At 46.8% G+C, this 24878-nt stretch overlaps 1 protein-coding gene across 3 annotated transcripts in view; it reads left to right on the forward strand.

The window, feature by feature from the left end:
• The first annotated feature begins 2387 nt into the window (after window positions 1-2387).
• RNF20 (ring finger protein 20) overlaps window positions 2388-24878 on the forward strand; it is a 28923-nt gene continuing 6432 nt past the window's right edge. Inside the window, exons 1-16 of one of the 3 annotated variants that reach the window (XM_074932319.1) lie at window positions 2388-2444; window positions 12094-12264; window positions 12400-12567; window positions 12685-12832; window positions 12980-13162; window positions 14382-14500; window positions 16459-16605; window positions 16786-16863; window positions 17176-17295; window positions 18554-18733; window positions 18936-19071; window positions 19718-19839; window positions 20165-20562; window positions 21155-21272; window positions 22849-22998; window positions 23940-24152. In XM_074932319.1, the coding sequence (XP_074788420.1) occupies window positions 12136-12264; window positions 12400-12567; window positions 12685-12832; window positions 12980-13162; window positions 14382-14500; window positions 16459-16605; window positions 16786-16863; window positions 17176-17295; window positions 18554-18733; window positions 18936-19071; window positions 19718-19839; window positions 20165-20562; window positions 21155-21272; window positions 22849-22998; window positions 23940-24152 (2409 nt within the window). In that variant the 5' untranslated portion in view covers window positions 2388-2444; window positions 12094-12135. Of the gene's footprint in view, window positions 2485-4496; window positions 4572-12093; window positions 12265-12399; window positions 12568-12684; window positions 12833-12979; window positions 13163-14381; window positions 14501-16458; window positions 16606-16785; window positions 16864-17175; window positions 17296-18553; window positions 18734-18935; window positions 19072-19717; window positions 19840-20164; window positions 20563-21154; window positions 21273-22848; window positions 22999-23939; window positions 24153-24878 lie in introns of those variants that run through there. The other 2 variants (XM_074932321.1, XM_074932320.1) reach the window with 2 other exon arrangements.

The raw sequence follows: 24878 nt of genomic DNA on the forward strand, positions 1-24878 counted from the left end.
TCTGTAGGCTGTTCCTTATACAGCTTTAGTTACTCAGTTCATCTCTGGGTCTTTGGTGTTTTTCTTCATACCAGTCTCCCCTCTGCTCATGCTAAAACAAGTGCACATGCTTGCCGAGAAACTCTGCAGTCATTCAAATTCTTAACCAGCTATAGTTTTGAATGAAGTACATACTTAATTCTCTTACAGCAATATCAAGTGAAGGACTGTGGTTGCACCTGCCAGTTTCAAGAAAAAGCAACCCCACCTGTCACATTTCTAGCAGATTCTAAATAATTGCAAATTGCTGCAGGACATCTTCCACAGTTCCTTTTCGCTGGCATTAGATGGCTTGGCTCTCCCAGTTCCCTCACAAATGTATCTCAAGTATTAATCCAAGTATTAATATTCCGTCTCTTTCTCTCCTTGGTGCTCATGTATGTGCTTGTATTTTTTTCCCACGTGTGCTGAATTGTTTGTGCATAACAATTCACAAGGACGTTACAGTTAATCTATGAACAACACTAAGGGGAACAGCATATTCCCTCTACTGGAGGGGAGCAAGTATTTCTGCTCAGAGGAAATGACTGCCTGGAGTTAAGTAAAATCAGAGTGGTAATGGACGGGAGGAGGAGAGCAATCTTTGTGTCTTGAGTTTTAAGGCTGTTTGGAAAGCCACACAGGTATCCCGATGCACAGCCATTTATTTTTTAGCATTACAGTCTAGCTGGCTGTAAAAACCTTTTAAACCCCGGTTTAGGGCAGGCCCAAACACAATGCGGTATGCAGTGTATAAACAAGCAGGTCAAAGATCGGTTTCAATGCTTATCTAAAGCATGGTAATTAAGACAGATATGGAAGGGAAGGTACAAGAGTTGGAGGGTGCTTTGCAGGAAATGGCTTTCTCTTTCCCCATAGAGGAAATGCTGAAACACGTAGAGATAAGAGACACAGATGTGAAATTCAATAAAAGGCTGTGACTGTCTCCATTTCAGTTGCAATTTTCCCGTGATAATGTAAAGCTAGTCTGCATGGGATCAACACCTCAGAAAAAAATATGTAGAGAAGAGAAAAACCCAGTCTAGAGCAGAGGGAGGGAAAACACAAGGTCTGAAAGCTATACTGACTTGAAGACCTGATTTGGAGTACATTCAATTCAATTAAAAAAAAGCTCCTTTTGTTTTCAAACGTTTTGGCCAAGGACTGGCTGCACTGAGAATCAATGACTTACCAACCTTTTCTTACTCAGTTAAGGCGTCTCCAGAGCAAGGAAATGCTGTGGGTGGAAAGCAAACATTAACAAATGTTTTGGCTTTTTTTTTTTTTTTTTTTTTAATAGCTAGGAGAGGTTTGAATGCAACATTTGAAAAAAATCCCCTGAGGTACTCGGCATTTCCAGTTCTGTTCTTGAAGTTTATTTTATGCTACAGTACAACGTAGATACAGACTTCAACCAAGCGGGTCAACTTCCCCATCCCAGCTGCTCTTACACTTTCTCACAAGGCTACAGCAGCAGACAGCAAACTGGGTCACCCAGCTCGTCCTGACAGCTGCAGGTGAAAAAAAATAAATCATAGGTAAGCTTTGTATTTCCTTGGAGGATTCAGATGTTCATTCAGCCTTAAGTCCTGTAGTGTATTACTAGGCTAGTCTATTGCTCTTGGGCATAGCAGCCCCAGATTTGTGATTTGCAGGGTGGGGACTGTGCCTTTTCTGCATTTCCCATTGGACACAGCTGCTGTGGAGATGAAGAAAGTGAACCCCCGCACCTGCACAAAAAGCTTGCAGTTGCTTAAGATACAAATCTACTTTAAACTGATAAATAAAACGGGAACTCTGCGAACCTGACGATATTTGTAGGCGTTTTCGTGCTTATCTACAACGAGGGGCAGAGATGAAGATACAAAATCTAAAATATTAAAATTTTACTTTAAACCTGCATTATCTAAAATTTTATTTCAATCTTAGTTGGCGCCAGTCCTTCGCGGTGTACGTATTTTTAGACATTTTACGTAAGTAAACGTTACGTGCATTACAAAAGTTTACCTACACTTTACCCGCGGAGCGCCGCGCGGGCGGGCGGGTGTCGCCGCGGAACGGGACTAGGGCCGCAGGCGCAGGCGCTGGGCGACCCCTCGCCCGCCCCCGGCGAGAGGCCCGGCCCCCACCGTCCTCCCCGGGCCCCGCAGAGCGGCGCCGCCTCCCGCGGCTGCCCGGGCGGCTGCGGCCATCTCTCGTACGGGTAAGGGCGCCAGCGTCAGGCGCCGCGGCGGCACCATGGCAACGGCGGCCATGTCGAGCGAGGGCAAGCGGCAGCGCGAGGGGCGTCCATGACGGGTGAGGGCGAAATGGCGGCGGGAAGGGGCGGCGCTGCGTGACGCCTGCTCAGCCGCACACGGGATTGGGCCGCCGCGGCGGCAGCGACTTCCGGTGGGCCGGAGCAAGGCGGCGGCGGCGGCCGTGGGGTCTGTGGGGCGGCCGTGGGGTCTGTGGGGCGGCCGTGGGGTCTGTGGGGCGGCCGGGGCGCGGCGGGTGTCTGGGGAGGGGCGGGCCGGGAGCCAGGGGTGCGGGGGCACGGGGGTTCTCGGGGGCGGAGGCCGTGTACACCCGTGAAGGAGGGGACGGGCCTAGGGCTGTCGTGGGGAGGAGCGGTGGGTGCGGGGCTGCCCGCAGCCGTGGGTGCGGGGTCCGCGGTGCCCGGGGGTCAGTGCCGGAGTGCCCGGAGGCGCGCAGCGGGCGGGCTGTCCAGCGGTGGGCGCGGGTTGGTGGTGTGGGCGGCTCCGCGGTGCGCGTGGGGTCAGTGGCAGGAGCGTGGGGGGTCCCCGCAGAGCGTGGAAGACAGGAACAGTGTTAGGGCACGTCTCTGAGTGTGTGGGGTCAGCGAAGTGGCTCCCTGCTTGTGCTTGGGGAGTCAGTGGCGACTTGGAGTGGGTTTCTTGTTCCGTGTGGACGATGTGGAGCCTTATGCAGTGTTTCTGGGGGAAGTCTGTCAGACTTGAATGGGCGGCCACGACAGGTTTTTGTGGTAGTCTAAAGGGCTGCGGGTTATATGAACAAAAAATGAAAATGTAGAGAGTGGTTGGTGTGTGTAGGAAACTGAATGGTGAGTTTTGGAAGGTTTTTTGACCAGAGGTGCCAGGAGCTTATGAAAAGGCTCAAACACAGTTGGTGGGCATGGGTTTGAAGTGCTAAGGCTTGGACAACTGGCCCAAGCCAGAGTTGACCTATAGATGAATCCTGTATATTTGATAACTGATAACCATTGTGCTAGTAGGTATTGTACTGTTACAACAACCCACTTATGCCGATGTAAAAAGTGCTAAAGCTTTGAAGTACTGAAGCCTGAACAACAGGCCCCAAGCCGAAGCTGTGAACTTAGTATGTAATCATTAATAAAGTGTGTGAACTCGCTAGTGAAAGATGAAGCTGCAGCTTAGACAAAATAGAATCAGTAGTGAGGAGAGAATGTATCCAACTTCCCTTGTTCAGCCTTGTTCAAGACTGAGAACCCACGTATCTGGCCTTGTTAGAAACTCCCTTGGTTTCCCCCCCGAGTCCTGGCCAGGCTTTGGGTGGAATCCAACAGGAGAATGAAACCAAAAATTTTCCTCTCAAAACAAAGGTGCCAGCTGTTCTGGCCTGTCGATCTCTGGTCTATAAGTCTGGGCCCATTTGCAGTGACTTTGGCAGCCTCACCTACGGGTGGAGGCACCGCGTAGGATTTCCCCCTTGCTGGGACAGGCTCTGCAAACCCTCGCTGTGACCGGGGCTGCCCAGCCACTGCGGGTCTGCATGATGGTAACGTATGCAAGTGGTGATGGATCTTTCTTAATCTCCATTCTCTTTCACCTGTAGTAATGATTTAATGCATTACCCTGTTTTTTCCTGTTTGCTGCTTCAAGTGCACTATTCTGCTTTTTCTTACTGCATGTTTTCTGTATTACACTGTTAATCACCAGTAAAATACGCCTGCTCTTTTCACTCTGGTGTCTGAGTTTAATTGGTATCCTTAAGCAGCAGAACAGGGTTGTAGATGAGTGGCTAAGTGTCAAGTTTGCTCTCTGCAGGAGATTATTGGTGGTCAGAGTAGATAACTTTTGGCAAGTGATAGATGTGGGGAGTGCCAGGTAGAGGTGTATTTTGGTCTCTGTGTTAGATGGTTTTAACGATAAGAGGGGGATTAAGTTGAAGCTGAGTCCCTGGTAGGGAGGACAGTCAATCTGGTGAGTCAGTGTGATTTTTTGGGGGAGAGGAGAATGTGAATAGGCTAGGACTGAGAGTAAGGTTGCATTCCTAAAGGAAAAAGTGTGTCTGTGGTTACGAAAAATTAGTGTGTCAGGTCCTGGTGTACAGTACGTAGGGAAGTGAGTAGTGGGGAGAGGGGAAGCTAGAGCTGTGAGGGATGGTGTCAGGAGGTAGAAGAAGAAATATTTTGTCTGTGGACAAAAAATATGAATGTCACTGGTGTCTTGCTGGACTGACAGATAGCAGATGTTTTTAGTGACAGCTGTTCCTCCCATCCCCTCCAGTGGCCTAGTCATTCCAGCTAACATCAATGCCCACTGAATTCCGATGCTAAAGGGAGGAAAACAGTTAAGTGGAAGTTGTTTATTTTTAATTTTTGACATGTATTTGATACTTACATTAAAAGACAGGTTACAGGAGCACTGTATGTGCTGTTTCGGTAACTCATTTAGAAATATTCTTTATATTATTTTGCATATGGTGAAGGGCAGTGCTAAGCTAAAGTTATTGTTAAGTGATAAAATTTGGCAAAGCAGTGTACCAGCTTAATCTTAAAAATACTGTAGCCTTATTGCTTTCAGCAGAATAGCTCAAGTAAAGCTACTACATGAGAACTGGCAGGTTCTGTTTGTAACCCTTGGTTTAACTGTAAATGCCATTATAAATTTAAATGGAACAATACAAATCTTACTTATGGTCTGCTTTTCATTTACTTCTGGGTTGCATTTAATTTAGAGGTAGAGAGGGATCTGCGGATTGCGTTGGCACAGCATCAGTGAATATGGGAGAAGGCTGCTTACATCTAATGAAGATCTAATTAGTTTCATTTTCCATCAATATCTGCTACATTTGTTTTAGAAAGCTTTTAAGGAGATACTTGGTATTTTTCTAAATATTTTAGGGAACTGCAAGAAATACTGTTCAAACATAAAAAAAACTTTTAATGTTGAGGGTCATCAAGTACTGGGATAGGTTATGCCGGCACACGTCAGAGTTTCTATCCCTGGAGATACTCAGAAGCTGACTGGTTATAGGCCCTTGGCGACTTGCGCTGGCTGACCCTGCATTATTCAGGGGGATGGAGCAGGTGATCTGCAGAGATCCCTTCCAGCCCCAAGTATTCTGTGATTCTGTAACTAGTAGTCCAGAGCTTTTCAGATTGCATTAATTTGGGAATATATAAACTTCAAATCTGTCTGTGTCTCTCCTGATACACGGGAAAAATCTTCAAATGGGTCTTTACAAATCTTGTCTTGGAATCACTGTTCAGTTCCATAGGATTTGTAAGATCTCTGTGTAAGCTTTTTCAGGCCTCATCTTCAAGGTATTGCTGCCCTTGGCTTTGACTGAATTTGAATATTGATATAATAAGAACAATTTGATTGGCATGAAGTGAACTGATGCCACATAATACGCAGTCTCAGTTGCTTGCTAGAGTCTAACCCTGATCATTTTTGTTAATACAGAGAGAGATCAAAAAAAGCAGAGACTGACCCTGCACGAATATTTTTTCCCCAAAACCATGATAAATGCTTCCATTTCAGCATTACAGATCAGTGGATTTTTTTCCCATCAGCTCGTTGTTAGCAGTGGTAATCCTAGTGGCGTCTTTTAAGACTTAATGTTTGACCAGTATTTTCCAAAACCTTTTGAGTTATGTGGTCTTGTGTTGGTTTAAGCCCTGCCGGGACCAGAGAGCACGTTGCCGTTGTCCCTCCCCCACCCTCAGCCAGTCGGGCTGGCAGTGAGGTACAAACCCCGGGTTAAAGTAAGAAGAAATTTAATATACAACAGTGTGATAAGCAATCTGAACAACAACAGTGGCAATGATAACAACAATAAACAGCAATAACAGTGAACAAGACAAAAGATATACAGAGAAATACCGCAAAATGGTCACGGAACAAAATCAACGCGTGGGTCCCGCCACCAAAAAGCCAAAGAGAAAGTAAAATCAAAGTTTCCCGCCCCTGGACATGACATCAGCATGGTATGAATAACCCGGCTGGAGATCCCTTCCCCCTCTCTCTCTGCTGGGGAAACTTAACCCTATCCTAGTTAAACCGGGACATAATCCACCCCTTTATTCTATCCCATCTGCGTCATGTCCAGCTGCCATTTAGCAGTTAACAATAACAAAACAACAATTTACAAAGGCACAGCATAATTCACGGCATGTTCTCACCCAGAATCAAGTCCCCCTGTGGTACGCATCGGACCTCTCCATTGTTCTGCATCACCCACCAGGTACACCCAGGTCCTTGGGCAAAAGCAATCCCGTGGATGGGTTTGCGTTTACCTTTGCCTGGTGCAGGACTAAACCAGACCATTTTCCCCAATATATCCCTCATGCGCACCACAGGGACTTTATCCCCATTTACGGCACGTGGAGGTTTCGACTGAGCCGGGCCAGCTCAACTGGCAGATCCTCTTGTGTTGACTAGCCAGGTGGCCTTTGCTAGATGCGTGTCCCAGTCTTTGAAGGTCCCACCTCCCAGTGCTTTCAATGTGGTTTTTAACAGTCCGTTGTAGCGCTCGATCTTCCCAGAGGCTGGTGCGTGGTAGGGGCTATGGTAGACCCACTCGATGCCGTGTTCTTCTGCCCAGGCATTTATGAGGTTGTTTCAGAAGTGGGTCCCGTTGTCTGACTCAGTTCTCTCTGGGGTGCCGTGTCGCCACAGGACTTGGGTTTCAAGGCCCAGGATGGTGTTCCGGGCGGTGGCGTGGGGCGCTGGGTAAGCTTCCAGCCATCCAGTGGTTACTTCCACCATCGTGAGCACGTGGCGCTTCCTGTGGCGGGTCTGTGGCAGTGTGATGTCGTCGATCTGCCAGGCCTCTCCATATCCATATTTCAGCCATCGCTCTCCATTCCGCTGGGGCTTCACCCGCTTGGCATGTTTGATTGCAGCACACGTCTCACATCTGTGGATGATCTCTGCAATGGTGTCAATAGTAAGGTCCACCCCTCGATCTCGAGCCCACCTGTATGTTGCATCCCTACCTTGGTGGCCCGAGGTCTCGTGGGCCCACCGGGCTATGAACAGTTCACCTTTGCACTGCCAGTCCCAAGTCCACCTGAGCCACTCTGATCTTAGCAGCTTGGTCTGCCTGCTGGTTGTGTCGATGTTCATCAGTGGCCCGACTCTTGGGTACATGGGCATCCACATGGCGCACCTTCACAGCGAGGTTTTCCACACGGGCTGCAGTGTCCTGCCATACTTCAGCAGCCCAGATGGTTTTGCCCTTACGTTGCCAGTTGTTCTGCTTCCATTGCTGCAGCCATTTCCACAGGGTATTCGCCACTGCCCACGAGTCGGTGTAGAGGTAGAGCCTCGGCCACTTTTCCCCCTCAGCAATATCCAAAGCCAGCTGAACGGCTTTCACCTCTGCGAACTGGCTGGATTCACCCTGTCCCTCAGCAGCTTCAGTGACCCGTCGTGTGGGACTCCACACAGCAGCCTTCCATCGTTGATGTTTTCCCACAATGCGACAAGACCCATCAGCGAACAGGGCATATCGCTTCTCCTCATCCAGCAGCTCGTTATATGGTGGGGCCTCCTTAGCACGTGTCACCTCCTGTTCTGGTGACATCCCGGAATCTTTGCTCTCTGGCCAGTTCGTAATCACCTCTAGTATCCCTGGGCGGCTGGGGTTCCCTATTGGAGCCCGTTGTGTTATCAATGCAACCCATTTACTCCACGTGGCATCGGTTGCATGATGCGTGGAGGAGGCCTTTCCTTTGAACATCCACCCCAGCACCGGCAGTCGGGGTGCCAGGAGGAGCTGTGTTTCAGTGCCGACCACTTCTGAGGCAGCCCGAACTCCTTCGTACGCTGCCAGTATCTCCTTCTCAGTTGGTGTGCAATTAGCTTTGGAGCCTTTGTATCCCTGGCTCCAAAAGCGTAGAGGTCGGCCTCGGGTTTCCCCAGGTGCTCTCTGCCAGAGGCTCCAGGTAGGGCCATTCTCCCCGGCTGCGGTGTAGAGCATGTTCTTAACCTCCTGCCCTTCCCGGACTGGCCCGAGGGCTACTGCTTGGGCAATCTCCTGCTTAATCTGTTCAAAGGATTGTTGTTGCTCAGGGCCCCATTCAAAACCGTTCTTCTTACGGGTTATGTGGTAGAGAGGGCTCACAATCAGGCTGTAGTTGGGGCTGTGCATCCTCCAGAACCCCACAGCGCCCAGGAAAGACTGAGTCTCCTTTTTAGAGGTTGGTGGGGCCATGGCTGTGATCTTGTTTATCCCCTCCATTGGGATGTGGCAACGCCCATCTTGACATTTTATCCCTAGGAATTGAATTTCCTTTGCAGGCCCCTTGACTTTCTTTTGCTTAATGACAAAGCCGGCCTTCAGGAGGATTTCAATTATCTTCTTCCCTTTCTCAAAGACCTCCTCGGCTGTGTCCCCCCATACAATGATGTCATCAATGTGCTGCAGGTGTTCTGGAGCCCCACCTTTCTCCAGTGCAGTATGGACCAGTCCATGGAAAATGGTGGAGCTGTGGTTCCACCCCTGGGGCAATCGATTCCAGGTGTACTGGATGCCTCTCCAAGTGAACGCAAACTGTGGCCTGCACTCTGGCGCTATCGGAATGGAGAAGAACGCGTTAGCAATGTCAGGCGTGGCGTACCACTTGGCTGCCTTCGACTCCAGTTCATACTGGAGCTCCAGCATGTCCGGCACTGCAGCACTCATCGCTGGCGTAACTTCATTCAGGCCACGGTAGTCCACAGTCAGCCTCCATTCGCCATTGGGCTTTCTCACTGGCCATACAGGGCTGTTGAAGGGTGAGTGAGTTTTGCTGATCACCTTCTGGCTTTCTAGTTGACGGATCAACTGATGGATGGGGACCAGGCAATCTCGGTTGGTGCGGTACTGCCGCCGGTGCACCGTCCTGGTAGCAATCGGCACTCGCTGCTCCTCAACCTTAAGCCACCCCATCACTGAGGGATCCTCTGAGAGGCCGGGTAAGGTGGACAACTGTTCAACCTCCTCCGGGGCAGCTACACCAAAAGCCCACCGGTACCCTTTTGGGTCTCTGAAGTCCCCTCTCCTGAGATAGTCTATGCCCAGGATGCACGGGGCATCTGGGCCAGTCACAATGGGGTGCTTATGCCAGTCCTTCCCAGTCAGGCTCACTTCAGCTTCCAGTAGGGTCAGCTGCTGGGATCCCCCTGTCACTCTGGAGATGCAGATGGATTCAACCCCAATGACATCAGGGTGCACTGTGCGCCAGTGTCCACCAAAGCCTTATACTCTTGTGGGTCTGACGTGCCAGGCCATCGGATCCACACTGTCCAGTAAATCCAATGATCCCTTTCCTCCACCTGGCTGGAGGCAGGGCCCCTCTAATCCTGCTCATCATCGCTCACTTCTTCAAGAATGATTTACTGGTCCCCTCAAGAGGGTCAGACATAACGTCAGCCATTCTGTTCTGCCTGGGGGATTTCTGACTGGACACTGGAGCTGCGCTCTTCTTGGAGGACTCCTCTTTTGTGATGGTCTTCCCTTTCAGCTGCTCTACTCGTGCAGCCAGGGCGGCAGTGGGCTGTCCATCCCACCTCCTCATGTTTTCTCCATGGTTGCGGAGGAAAAACCACAGGGTGCCTCGTGGTGTGTGCCTTCTGCTGCCTTTCTCTTGGGTGGGGAAACGTTTACTTCTAATGGCTGAGACATCAGCCCGTGCAGGTGGAGTGTAGGACATGTCCTCTTCCATTTTCTGGACCCTCTGAGACAGTTCCTCCACAGCTGAGACCAGGGAATGTTGAGATGAAGGGAGATTTCCCTCATGTTGCCGGAGCTTGCCAACCACTCCATCCACTGTTAGAGTCTGGGTGTCTGTCCACCAGGACACTATTGCCAATGCTTTCGAGTGTGCTTCTGGTGCGCTCTTCAGGAACTTTTGCCACATCAGGTGTGTGCAAGGGGCCTGATCTGGGTCCGTGGGTGACTGCTCATCATTCAGATCACCATAGATCATCTCAAACACAGCCAGTTCCCTGAGGTTCTGGATGCCTTTCTCAATGCTGGTCCATTTGCCTAGCTGACATAGGATATCATCCTTGTAGGGGTGCCTCTCCCTTACACTGAGCAGGAGTCGCTTCCAAAGGCTGAGGGTTTGAGTCTGCTTCCCTATTTCCCTATCAATGCCAGCATCCTTGGCCAAAGATCCCAGCTGCTTGGCCTCTCTCCCCTCCATCTCAAAAGCACTGGCTCCATTGTCCCAGCATCGGAGCAACCAGGTGCCAATCTGCTCGCCTCCCAGGAGGCCGAAATCTCTCCGCATATCTCGCAGCTCAGTCGGGGACAGAGATCTGACAGTCACCTCTGGCCCTTCCTGCTGTTCCCGTGATGGGTCTGGCTCTTCCCCATCCCCCACTTTGTGAACTGACTTTCTGGTATATTTTGTTTTCTGTATCGGGGCGACTGACACCGGCACTGCCTGGCTCTCTGGCTCAGCTGCTGTGCTGGTGGAGGCGACTGAGACTGGCTCAGTATCTGGACCGGGGGGACAGGCAGTTTCAGTGAGTTCACTCTCAGGTTCTGTAGCCTTTTCTTCCCCTTGAGGGCAGTGGGTGGTATTAAAGAGGACACGGTAGGCATGGGCAAGTCCCCAACACATTGCAGCGATTTGTGTCTCCTGGGTTTTGCCAGTTTGGTAACACACACTTTCTAAGCACTCCATCAGCTTCTCAGGGCTCTGCATTTGCTCAGGAGTGAAGTTCCAAAGCACTGGGTGTGCCCACCGACTCAGGCCTTTGCCCATCTTTTCCCACACCCCTTGCCACTCACTATTATCTGACCTCGGGGCAGGTTTCCGGGCACTGCTATTGTTAGAGAAGTGCTGCATGGCCAAAACCGAAATCAGGCAGACATCAGAAAGCATTGTGCCACAATCACACTGGCCTGCAGGCTCCAAGGATAATTGAAACTCCCCAAAGCCGAGAGGATCTCTTCCCCTGGCGCGCCCATAGAGGGGGTGAGACCCCTAACTAAAGCCCAAACGGCAAACAGGTACCGGCCCACCCCCCCACCCCCCCCAGCGATACAAAGGCAGCATAAGCATTCAATAGCCCGTATAACAACATAAGACCCTTTATACATTTTCCACCGATAACAAACGCCACCACAGGGATCATACACTGGATATAAGGATTAATCCAGCCCCACCACACAAACAAGTGGGCCAGCATTGCAAACATTTTCTTATCAAACAAATACAAACAGAAAAATTACACACAGCAGAATGCTCTATCACGCTCTGGTCAGGGTCTGTCCCTTTTTATTCTTATTTCAGCCCCATGTTGGTGCTCCAATAACGGCTGTGTTCGTTTAACCCCTGCCGGGATCGGAGAGCATGTTGCTGTTGTCGCTCTCCCACCCTCAGCCGGTCGGGCTGGAAGTTAAGCACAGACCCCGGGCTGAAATAAGAAGAAATTTAATACAACAGTGTAATAAGCAATCTGAACAACAACAGTGGCAATGATAACAACAATAAACAGCAATAACAGTGAACAAGACAAACGATATACAGAGAAATACCGCAAAATGGTCACGGAACAAAGCCAACGCGTGGGTCCCGCCACCAAAAAGCCAAAGAGAAAGTATAATCAAAGTTTCCCGCCCCTGGACTTGACGCCAGCATGGTATGAATAACCCTCAGCATGGTATGAATAACCCGGCTGGGGATCCCTTCCCCCTCTCTCTCTCTCTGCTGGGGAAACTTAACCCTATCCTAGTTGAACCAGGACAGGTCTGTACTGTGTTGAGCATCTTGTTGCTGTGATGGATCAGTATGTTTAAAACTCTGAGTTAATTGTGTTGGATGTGTGTTTGCTAGGGTTTTTTTTAATACTGTTCTTTAATGTTCAGGAAGAACTTCGAGAAGGTGGAAGTCTATATGCTTTGGTCACCATGTCTGGAATTGGCAATAAAAGAACAGCTGGAGAGCCTGGCCCTTCTGCACCTCCAGAGAAGAAGGCGGGGGTTGAAGATTCGGGGACCACAGTGGAGACCATTAAACTTGGTGGCGTTTCTTCAACGGTATGTCTTCCTTGCATACCCTCACTCAAGCTCTTGCGTATTTTTCATCTGGAAACAAAAATATTTGTCCATTTTCTGTGTGAGCATGGTGATCTGGCTTGTGTGAAATGTGCCTTGCCTTGTGCTTCTGCACAGGAGGAGATGGACATCCGAACCCTACAGACCAAGAACCGGAAACTAGCAGAGATGCTGGACCAGCGGCAAGCCATTGAAGATGAGCTACGGGAGCACATTGAGAAGCTGGAGCGTCGGCAGGCCACTGATGATGCCTCTCTGCTGATTATCAATCGGTACTGGAATCAGGTTAGTAACATGCTTTGTTATTTTATATATATTATTCTTTTGTCTCTTCTACTGTTTTACTGCACACCTTTTATTCACATCCATTCTTTGTCTTGTCTTCCCTGTTTCATTATTCAGTTTGATGAAAATATCCGCATCATCCTTAAACGCTTTGACCTGGACCAAGGTCTTGGAGACCTTTTGTCTGAAAGAAAAGCATTGGTTGTACCAGAACCTGAACCAGACTCGGACAGTAATCAGGAGCGCAAAGATGAGAGGGAACGAGGTGAGGCGTCTGGCTGGCGGCAGTGGAAAAGATGGATTTCAGCTGTGGACAGTGTTGATGTCCCTTTCTAAAGGGTGACAACTCTCTGGTTGTGAAGACTAGTGATATGTTGCACACTTACTTTTTTACACCTCTTTCTGTTCCCAGGTGAAGGACTGGAGCCAGCGTTCTCCTTCCTAGCCACTCTGGCCAGCAGCACTAGTGAGGAGATAGAATCTCAGCTGCAGGAGCGTGTAGAGTCCTCCCGCCGTGCTGTTGCCCAGATTGTGACAATGTATGACAAGCTGCAGGAGAAAGTGGATGTGCTGTCCCACAAGCTGAATAGTGGAGGTATGACCAAGGTGCTGATCCCTGGCTGATAGGCAAGAATCCTTACCTATTCCCATCTTAGACATGATTTTGCATTGTACGCATTAAAGCCTAGTCCTTCTCGTGCTCATTGATTTTCTAAAATAAATTAGCTTAGCTTTACAAACTCTCAGTAACCAAAACCTTTAATAAAGACTAATACCATATTAGAAATGTATAATAACTGCCTCTAAATTGGAATGCTGAGAACTCTGCAGTGTGTTGGGCTAAGGAAAGGCTTGTTCCTGCCGGTAGTGTGTTCATGCACCTGATAAGTTGCATATTACATTTGAATCTTATCACGCAGCTGTCCTCAGCCACTGAGTAAAAGTCTTCATGCTTACAAGTAAAGAAGTGAAATCAGTATTGCAAACTGACGTTGGACTCCTTCTCACTTGCAGTTTAGTAAAAGGTGTAGGAATAACCAGGTCCTCTTTCGACTGAGCTTTGAACAAAATGGTAGCCATCTAACATCTCAGTATGCCAAGTGTAGCCATCAATTTTGAACACAGCAGAAGAAAGCCAAATGACTAGCTTCTGAAAATTAATGTAGCAGATTCAGTGGACACTCGACTCTCCGAAAAACTTGATTAGCTTAAGGTTAGAATTTTAGTCTTTTGAATTAAAATTCAGGTGGAATATCAACTCATCTTCAGTTTGCCTTCTATCCAGAGTGCTCTGATTAAGGATGCTTTAATCAAGGAGCTCTGGCAAGTGTAGCAGTGCTGTAGCAAAGCATTACTCTCCTTAGTTGGCAGTCTTAAACTCTGTAGTAGAATTAGCATTAGTGCAGTGTGAGCCTCACTTGTTGTTAATTGTCATCTGGTATGTTAGCTCAAGCTACCTGTTGTTGCAGGTTTACATATTAATCTGCTTTAGGGTGTCACTGGGTTACAAGGGCATGTTTTGTGTTGCTGTTACTAACACAGTTGGAATGATCTCTGACATTAGGGGATGGCAATTGACAATCAGAAATGAGTAGTATGTTAAACTGCAGAGCCTATTGCTTAGTGAATGCAAGTCAAAGCTTTGTGTGGCTGGAGATCAGACTCTCAGGAACCACCTGCTGGAGCAATACAGTAAGCATAAGTTAAACCCAGAAATTTCCTTTTCTGTTTTCTTTTTTCTCTCTTTGCTGTTTAAGAATTAAAACCAGCCTTCCTTGATTTCTGTCATTTGCTTTTCTTTATGTGTCTCTCAGACATTTCATTGATGGAAGAAGCAGTCCTGGAGCTTAATACCTACCTCTCACATGAAAATGGACGGCTGCAGGAGCTGGCTGATGTTCTTCAGGAGAAGCACCGGATCATGTCTCAGGAGGTATGAAAAGGAGAGAGAAAGAAATCTGCTTTAGGTTCCTGCTTAGAATCATTTTTGTTTGCCTGTATTGGGTTTGCATAGTAAGGTTTTGGTAGCAGGGAGCTACAGGGGTGGCTTCTGTAAGACTCTGCCAGAAGCTCCCCCTGTGTCTGACAGAGCCAGCTGGCTCCAAGCCAAATCCACTGCTGGCCAAGGCTGAGCCCATCAGTGACAATGGCAGCGCCCCTGTGATAACTTATTTAAGGAAGGGGAAAAAAGACTATGTGAGAGTAATTGCAGCCAGAGAGAGGGGTGGGAACATGTGAGGGAAACAACTCTGCAGACACCCAGGTCAGTGAACAAGGAGGATGAGGAGATTCTCCAGACACCAGAGCAGAGGTTCCCCCGCAGGCCGTGGTGCAGGCCATGGTGAGGCAGCTGTGCCCTGCGCCCAGGGAGGTCCATGGGGGAGCAGATCTCCACCTGCAGCCCGGGGAGGAGCCCACCCCGGAGCAGGGGGATGTGCCCGAAGGAGGCTGTGACCCCGTGGGAAGCCCGTGCTGGAGCAGGCTCCTGGCGGGACCTGTGGCCCCATGGAGAGAGGAGCCCACGCTGGAGCAGGTTTGCTGGCAGGACTTGTGACTCTGTGGGGGACCCACGCTGGAGCAGCCTGTTCCTGAGGGACTGCACCCCGGGGGAGGGACCCACGCTAGGGCAGGTCGTGAAGAGCTGCAGCCTGTGGGAAGGATCTATGCTGGAGAAGTTAATGGAGAACTGTCTCCCATGGGAGGGACCCCGTGCTGGAGTGGGGGAGGAGTGTGGGCAGTTGTCCCCCAGAGGAGGAAGGAGCAGCAGGACAAGGTGTGATGAACTGACCACAACCTCCATTCCCTATCCCCCCATGCCACTGGGGAGTAGAGAAATTGGGAATAAGGAAGGGGTTGGGGTAAGGTGTTTTTTAAGATCAGTTTTATTTCTCATTACGCTGATTTCATTGGCAATAAGTTAGTTTTCCCAAGTTGAATCTGTTTTGCCTGTGATGGTAATGGGTGAATGATCTCAACCTGTCCTTATCTCCACCTACGAGCCTTTCATTGCATTCTCTCCTCTGTCCAGTTGAGGAGGGTGAGCGATAGAGCAGCTTTGATGAGCATTTGGCATCCAGCCACGGACAACCCACCACATTACTATAGCTTGGAAAGCAGGTTATTGCCTTAGAGAGGGACAGGAGCAACACGGTTTGAAAGTTGTGTTGTGAACAAAGGTTATGGAAAGGGTGGTTGTTGTGGAGAACTGTACATAGATTTTTCTGTGTCATTTGGATTGATTTGCTTGTTATATCACTGAATGAAAAAGTATAACCAAACTGGTGAGTTTAATGGATTTAATTTAAAAAGAAAACAGAGCAGAGGAGGTGGTAAGGTGATGCTAAGGTTGTGTAGACATCCAAGACACCTGACATGACATTGGTGTTGTTTCAGATTCCTTGTTTTCTCTGCCGTATATGAAAGTGAAATGACATTAATTGTAAGATGATCCCAGTCATTAACAGATTTGCATTATTGGTAGTATTTGTTTCAGAGGTTTCAGTTCCTTTAAAAACTATGTTAACACTGGCCTTGCTCAGTGTTAGACAACCAAGCATTTCAGTGATCTGTGGAGTAGATGAACATGTGGATTGAAAAGATCTGAAAAAAAGAAGCGCCTTTAAATAAGCTGAAGGTGGCTGCCTCTGTTCTGCCAGATATTACCAGCTTCTTGCTGTTTCTTCATTTTCAGTTTTGTCTTATTATCATTACTGTGGGATTCAGCCAATGTAAAATTCAGGACAATTCATTGGGTAGTCTGTAGCCAGCAAAAGATGGGTGGAAAGCACATGAATCCAGGGTATGACGTATAAGAGAAAAATTAATACTTAGCAGTCTCAGAAAACATTGATTTTATTCAATATGCTGGCTGAAATGCTCTTTTGATTGCAGTTCTCCAAGCTGCAAGAGAGAGTGGAGACAGCAGAATCTCGGGTGTCTGTTCTGGAGACTATGATTGATGACCTTCAGTGGGATATTGACAAGATACGCAAGAGGGAGCAGAGGCTCAACCGGCACTTAGCAGATGTTCTGGAACGAGTAAGCACCTTTCTCTTTGCCAGGAAACCAGAGAAATGGGTGTAGTTTTGATATGTGTGACATGGTACTATGCTGTGAGAAGGGAGAACCCGTAGTGTACCATCTTTGGTCTTGACTTTGTTGTATCAGCAGTTTTGACCTTTAGTTGGGTATTGATTAAATCTGTTGCTTTTTTTGCAGGTGAATTCAAAAGGCTACAAGGTGTATGGAGCTGGGAGCAGCCTCTATGGAGGCACAATCACCATTAATGCCCGCAAGGTAATGTCAGGGGCTTGCCTGTGGGCAAGGGGAAGAATATAGTCAAGGAGAGCTTATGTATAGGTCCATAGATTGGAATAGAAATTAGATACCTCCTTTGACACAAATCTCTGTGACTCTGGGCAAGCCATTTTGTCTGTGTACAAGTTTCCTACCTATGAAACAGACCTGATGAAAGTAGATTCTGTTTCACTTGGTAATGTTACCTGACAGTTAAGTATGTAATTTCTGTTACTGTATAAACAGTTGCTTAATAAGTACCCTCAGCTGATACATTAGCAGTAGGATTTACAAGCCATTTATATCCAACAGTTTGAGGAGATGAATGCAGAATTGGAAGAGAATAAAGAGCTTGCTGGGAATCGCCTCAGTGAGTTAGAGGAACTACGCCAGGATCTTGAGGAAGTAACAACACAGAATGAAAAACTCAAGGTAAGACATCTGTACCTATTTGAGGATGAAAGTGTGCTGTATGGTTTGTTGCCCTCTGTCTTGCTGTGCTGTGTCTCCAGAAAACCTGATGAATACTATTCTGTGCTGTACTTGCTCTTTAGCTGGGTTATATTTTGTACAAGGTACAATTTAGCAAGTTTCTGGGACAGACTTGCAGTTCAGTGCATTGGTGACATCATGTGGTTATAATTGGAAATTGTAATTGTTTCTTATTTCCTGTATTCTATTCTGATCTATTCAGTACATTTTAATGATGTCTGGGTAAAACTAATTTTACCTCTTTACAAGTATTGGTCCCTCTTCCACTTTTCCTCCACCCCATGCAAGTGGAATGAGAGAACTGACGAAATTGGGCCACTTGTGTAGGAGACTGGCTCTTGAAAGAGTTGAACTTCAATCTTTCCCTATGTGGTAGAAGGGACAGATAGGAAACGGCATATGAATTTCTTATGCCTTGAAGGTGGTAATGCAGAATCTGTGACTATAGTAGATAAGTATATGACCTAGAGAATAATCTTAATTTTATCTTGGTGCTCAATAGATCTGATAGCCAGTTACAAGAAATGTCTGAGCTGATAACCTAAGCTTCAATAATGAGATTTCAGAAACTGTCTTGAAGCACCTCAGTTCTGTTTATCCACGAGTTTGTTTAAGAGAAACACCATTTGGCTTACAACTTTATTTTTCTCTTAATTAGTGTTAAACTGTATGTGTCCATTTCACTGCTGGTAGTCACAATCAATTGCTAAATTTTTTTGTAAGGAAAATTCAGGTTCTGTACTTCTGCTTTCTCTCATTTCTCTTTCAGTCATAAATGTCTCTTATGGGTAGAAGGCTGACAATGACTACTTGCATACATATTTTCACTAGTTTTCTATCATACTTTTCTGTATGTTCATCTTTATTGATTTAGGTGATTATTGTTTTACAGTAAATCTATTGTGAGGGTATATCATGTTTTCCAAGCTTATATCTTTGAGAGAAACTATTTCAGAACCTGACAATCAAGAAACTTTTGACTACGAAGGAGAAACAGCCTAGTGCATACAGAGAAAGCAGACTGTTTAAAAATTGATACTGAAGCATATCACATGTATCTGCTTCATAGCAATGGTATTAAAGTGCTACTTTTGACTTTGTGGCAGGTTGATTCGATGTTCTCCTACCTTGCAAAATAGATACCAAAGACAAGGAGATAGTTTTTTATTCATGTGGTGTTTTCTTGTGTCCTGACTAGGTTGAACTGCGACGAGCAGTGGAAGAGGCTGTGAAGGAGACCCCAGAATATCGCTGCATGCAGTCCCAATTTTCTGTTTTGTATAATGAGAGTCTCCAGCTGAAGGCACATCTTGATGAGGCCCGAACTCTGCTTCATGGCACCCGCACCACACACCAGCGCCAGGTGGAACTAATTGAGGTAGCACTTCTGCTGCATCAGACTAGGGAATGTTGTCATCCCACTGACCTTTGCTGCTGGGTCTGGGTGGCTCTGGGAACATTCAGGAAATTTGTCTTCCTGGCAATAATTCATCTGTTTTGTTGATACTCATCTCGCATTGACATGGTGAGAGATACTCCAGGGTCACAGCATCAAGTTCTGTCCCCTTTTTACTCCTCAGAGGGACGAGGTCAGCCTTCACAAGAAACTACGCACAGAGGTGATTCAGCTAGAGGACACACTGGCACAAGTCCGCAAAGAATATGAGATGTTGAGGATAGAGTTTGAACAGACGCTGGCTGCCAATGAACAAGCAGGTATGGAGTTTTTCTGCTGTGCTTAAACCCACAACTTTCCCGCCCCAAGCCAGTGCTCATTAGAAGCTGCACTGCAGTAAAACACCTGGTTTGCTTTTTTGTCTGTTGTTCAATATTTGTTCTGGCAAGTTTCAATCTCATGAAACAAAGCTCTTCACTGGGAGGCCAGTTCCATGTTATCTGACTTCCTTTTAGATGCTGCAAAATACATACATTTTGCTAATAATTTGGTTTATGACAGAGTATTTTGCATTATTAAAAACTACTTTTGTGGGAATTCATTTACAAGTCTGGAATGACAACTTGAATAGGAAACCAATAATTTTCAAATTTCATCAGAGAAAGAAGTTTTCTGAAGTAGTATTTAAATTCTGTAGCATAACACATTTCCTTTATGAACATGGGAAAAAAGTAGTATTAAGGGAAAATTCGAACTGGGAATTTGCAAGGACTTGTGATTGCATGTAAAACTGGCATGAGTTGTTTTCTGCAAATTTGTTATGTTGCTATGTTGTGTGGCAGAATGATAGCAGTCTTATTTTGGTTCTTTGTCATTGTTACTTAGTTTGTTCTTCATCTCTGTGAAAGTCCTTGCAGAAGGTTGGCAAAAGTGTGGTTTGTTGCAGCTGTGTTTCTGTTTTTGTAGGCCCAATTAATCGGGAGATGCGTCATCTCATCAGCAGCCTCCAGAATCACAACCACCAGCTGAAGGGAGAGGTGTTAAGATACAAGCGTAAACTGAGAGAGGCCCAATCTGACTTGAGCAAGGTATCAGAGCAGGAAATGCCAGAAAAGAGCAGAAAGTTCCTAGGACAAGGGAATGCTGTCACCCTTGCTTGCAATACCAACCTTTCCAATAAAGCATGCAGGATGCAGTGTAATTTTTGATGGAGCTCTGTGCTCTGCTGCTTTCACTTACCAAATGAATAGTCATCTTTTGTAGCTATGTATGTTCCATGACAAGTGATAGCAGTTATGGAGGGGGCAGGCAAGCATGTATCTGGGAAGACAAGGGAAGGGGCATAAGGTAGATTTCTGGCTAAGAACTTAATGGTTTGTTTTCTGCGTCTTCTTTCTTGCTATTCCACAACAGATCCGCTCTCGCAGTGGCAGTGCTCTCTTACAGTCCCAGTCCAGCACTGAAGACACAAAGGAGGAACCTCCAGAGATCAAGCAGGAACCTGATGATTCTTCTGCTCAAGTGTCTGTCCCCAAGGCTGCTTCTGAAGATGTTAATGAAATGAAGGCCCGGCGAGATGAAGAGGAGCGGGAGCGAGAGAGACGGGAGAGGGAGAGGGAACGAGAGAAGGAAAAAGAGAAAGAGAGAGAGCGAGAGAAGGAGAAAGAAAAGGAAAAGGAACGAGAACGGGAGAAGCAGAAGCAGAAGGAATCTGAGAAGGAGAGAGAGTCCAAAGAGAAGGAGAAAGGGAAGCATGAAGATGGAAGAAAGAAAGAGGCTGAAGTGATCAAACAGCTGAAAGCTGAGCTCAAGTAAGCATTGTCCCTCACTTTCCTGCTTGAGTAATGCCCAAACTGGGGTGTTTGAGATGTCTTGTAACTTGCTGTTATGAAATTAGCTTCACTGAAGTAAAGTGAGAGGCTTCTGGCACCCTCTGTATCTGTGATTTGGACAGTGTAGTAACATTTCTCCTATGACAGCCTAAAGCATGAATTATCAAACCAGATACTTCATGGTGTAGGTCAAGTAATCTTTATTTATTGCTGCCATAACTATTGCGTAAAGTTTTACAGCAGCAGCTTATTAATAAAGAGTACAGTAGTCTTTGTGTCTTGGATCAGTACCAAAGCAGAGATGGATAGTTTGTTGCTTACTGTTAGGGTATATTTCCTCCTCACCATGCTTCTCTTGGCTTTTCAACCCATGTACCTGAACATGTTTCTTTTTGGCCTCCAGCATGTACTCCTTGGCTATTTCATGTTACCAGGGTAAGATGAGCCAACGATGAATCCATATGCGTACTGTGTGGGAGATGGAGAGGATATTGCTCTGACTTCATGCTGAATGTGTAACAGTGTAGCTTTATTGCTGTGTTCTCACACTTATCTATCTCCCTGTCTCTAGGAAGGCCCAGGAGAGCCAGAAGGAGATGAAGCTCTTGCTAGATATGTACCGCTCTGCCCCCAAAGAGCAGAGAGACAAAGTGCAGCTGATGGCAGCTGAGAAGAAGGCAAAAGCTGAGGTAAATATCATTTGTCTTTCCTTTTTCTCTCAGCGTGTTACTTAAAACTTCTTTTTGTATACTCTGCACCTGAACTGTGTTGGTTTTGTCTTCAAAACTGGAGATTGTTCCTCTTCTCATCTTTGTCACTTAGAAGAGAGATTGGAATGGTCTGGAGATGAGGGAGATTGTGGGATGTGCTCCTCTGGGAAGGAAGGGATGATCCCTTTGCCCAGACTGAGGGACATGATTCTCACTTTCTCAGTTGTAGATTCAACTTGTAGTGAAGCTGAGCATATGTCCCAGGGATGTACACACAGAGAGAACACTAACATTTCTAGTCAGACTGTCACAGACAAGATACTGCCTTCAACAGTATGTCCGTACAGAACTCACAAAATGTAAGCATAGACAGACAAGTCCCCTTCCTCTTCAGCTGGGAAAGATAGAATGTCACTACTGAAGATACATGCACAACAATCTCTAGGTGCACAAGCGCACGCACATTTGTAGATCTTTCAAGTAGAAACACAGCTGCTCTGTCTGTCTGGTACTCCTGTGATCCTGGGCCCTCTTATGTTCCTCATATACAGGTCTCACCTGTAGCAAGCACTTATTCCATGCAGCACACATATACAGATAGGGTGGAGAGTTAGATTACACAGAGATAGTTAAGAAAATATTTAATAAGAAGATAGAAGAAGATAGGACAGGCTGTGGCCATCATGTGCAGGGCTGAGCTGGACTTGATATACTGACTGCCTACATTTTACAGATGAACAGCTCCCTTTATACCCTTCTCTTTTTATCCTTGCTCTCCCTTCCCCTGCATTTCACATTCTGTGTTTGTACAGCTCTATCAATTCCTGCAGCTCTCCCAGTCCAGGATCTACCTCTGGTTTACAGTCTTAGCAGTTGCAAAGTCCAGGTTGACTTCCTGGAAGTGGTGCCTGTAGTTTCTTGGTGGCCTATCTGCTATTGTGACTGGGGAGGTTTGTTTCCTGTCTTTGTCTCCATGTTTGTTTTGTCAGGTCTGTGTCTCTGTATATTTTGTTTCTGGTTTTCTCCCTGTGCCCTCTGCCTTAGTTTCCCAATTTACAGGGTCCACAGTCAGATAATCTTGCTGGAATAAACATTCTCACACTCTCACATGCACTGTGACTGACCGGATTTGGTTCTCATCACTGCCTCCCTTAACATTTGTCTGTCATGTTTGTCACTATGTTTAGTTTATGGCTTCCTCTTTCTCTTATTATCACTTTTTGTATTGAAAAAGGTCCTTGACCAGATGTCGTTAAAGGAGCAGATACTCTCCATCCACATACCCTTACATATACAACTGCAACGAACTAATGTTCCTACTCTAATAAAACATGCTATGGAATTTTCAGGAGTTTTGAAATCAAGGTCTTGGGCTAGCAGCTCATTTTAATGGTCCACCTGCCAGTAATACACTGTCCTGTTGCGATGGGTTTCCTTTCCCCATGCCTTGAAAGCAGTTTTTCCGATGTTCCAGAGAATTGTGGGGAAAAGGCTCTTAAGAATGTTTAGGCCACGTTTTGTGTTTAGTGTCATTTCTGTTTTGTCCTTGCTGTAGCTGGAAGAACTGAGGCAGAGGGTGAAAGAACTAGAAGATAAGGAGAAAAAGGAGAGTAAAAAGATGGCTGATGAGGATGCCCTCCGCAAGATCCGAGCAGTGGAGGAACAAATTGAGTATTTGCAGAAGAAGCTAGCCATGGCGAAGCAGGTAAGAAATTTCTGATGTGTTCTGTCTTGGCTGGAGCACCTGGGAAGGTACTGACTTCATTTTATAGCCGGGAAGATTACCTGAGAGAATTTCTGCCTCTCTGTGTGCCAGAGATGTCCTTGTTTATCAAAGGGGGGAAAAAACCCAAACAGCCCAAAAATCAGCAGTGATCAAAAAAACCCCACAACACCAGGGTGTCACAAACCTCATGGTGGGGGCTGGTGGGGAATACTTAATTGTTTATGACCTAGGTTAAGAGCACAGAGGAGAGATGACTAGATCAGCCTTTAGGGGAGGAGGTTACAATTTCTCTTTAAAAGTGTTATCTGCACAGTTCATGTAATTAATACAAGTGCATGGTACCCTGACATACCTTCTTCCACAAAAAAAAGGCTTCATCTAATGATAAGAAAGCAGGACCACCTCAGTGGAGGAGAGGCAAGCCAGTGACTTGACATGTACTTTCTTAGAATCCAGATTCTTATAGTACAGAACTGTTCTACCCTGTCACTTACTTCATGTTGAAGCGGCCTAAGTAACTTTAAGGGGCTTGTCAGCCTGTTAGGTGGAAGCTGTTGAGTTGTTCACATGAAGAATTCTTGGCCTAGTGTTTATGACAGCTATTCAGCTAGCTGCCTGATGTTGGGAGGCGGTCTCTGCCCAGTCCTGGCAATGACTGATTTTGCCAGCAGACACACCACAGTCTGTGAATGCTTGTGGAGGTGACTGTCTCTTTTCTACACCTTCTAATTTAGACCATCTCTGCTGTGGTGCAGACTTTCAGGGAGCACTTTTTTTCTGGATGCTGGCAAGATGCTGTTCTCTGATACGAAGACATCTTCCCTCATCTGTGCTAGGTTTGGTGTCTCTGAGTAAAACATTCAGGGTCATTGTAACGGGTACAGGAGACAGTTTTTCCAGAGCCTGTGACCTTTTTTCAGGAGGAGGAAGCCCTGCTGTCAGAAATGGATGTCACAGGCCAAGCCTTTGAAGACATGCAGGAGCAAAACATCCGTCTGATGCAGCAGCTTCGGGAGAAGGATGATGCCAACTTCAAGTTGATGTCAGAACGCATCAAGTCCAACCAGATCCACAAGCTGCTGAAAGAGGAGAAGGAGGAGCTGGCAGACCAAGTTTTGACGCTGAAGACACAGGTAACCTGGGAGAAGGAGAGAGGACAACAGAACTGATGGGGGAAGGGGGAGGTGGTCTGGATTAACTTTGGTAGGCAGCTGAGCTCCACACAGCTACTTGCTCACTCTCTCACAGTGGAATGAGGGAGAGAATTGGAAAGGCAAAAGCGATAAAACTGGTGGGTTGAGATAAAGACAGTTCAGTAGTTGGAGGAAAGCTGTGTGCACAAGGAAAGCAAAACAAGGAATTCCTTCATGACTTCCCATGGCAGGCAGGTGTTCAGCCATCTCCAGGAAAGCAGGGCTCCATCACCTGTAATAGTGACTTGGGAAGATAAACATTGTAACTCTGAACATCCCCTCTGCTTCTTCCTTTCCACTAGCTTTTATTGCTGAGCATGGTGTCATATGGTATGGCATATTCCTTTGGTCAGTTGGGGTTAGCTGTCCCAGCGTACTTGACAGCATGAGACACAGAAAGTCTTGATGCTGGGTAAGTACTGTTCAGCAGTCGCTAAAGCAGTAGGGTGTTGTTAGTGCTCTTCTTGGCCCAAAATCCAAAATCCAGCACCGTATGAGCTGTTTATGAAGAGAATTAACTGTATCCCTACCAAAATCAGTACAGGAGGGAATGTTCCCTGAATTAACGCAGGTATGCTGCATCAGGCTTCAAAGGGACCTGCCTAAGTAAGAAAAAGACATTATTGTATAAAATATCCTACAGGTTCAGTGCTATGGAGAGCAGGA

The sequence above is a fragment of the Athene noctua genome, chromosome Z (genome assembly GCF_965140245.1).
Source record: "Athene noctua chromosome Z, bAthNoc1.hap1.1, whole genome shotgun sequence".
Taxonomy (NCBI): domain Eukaryota; kingdom Metazoa; phylum Chordata; class Aves; order Strigiformes; family Strigidae; genus Athene; species Athene noctua.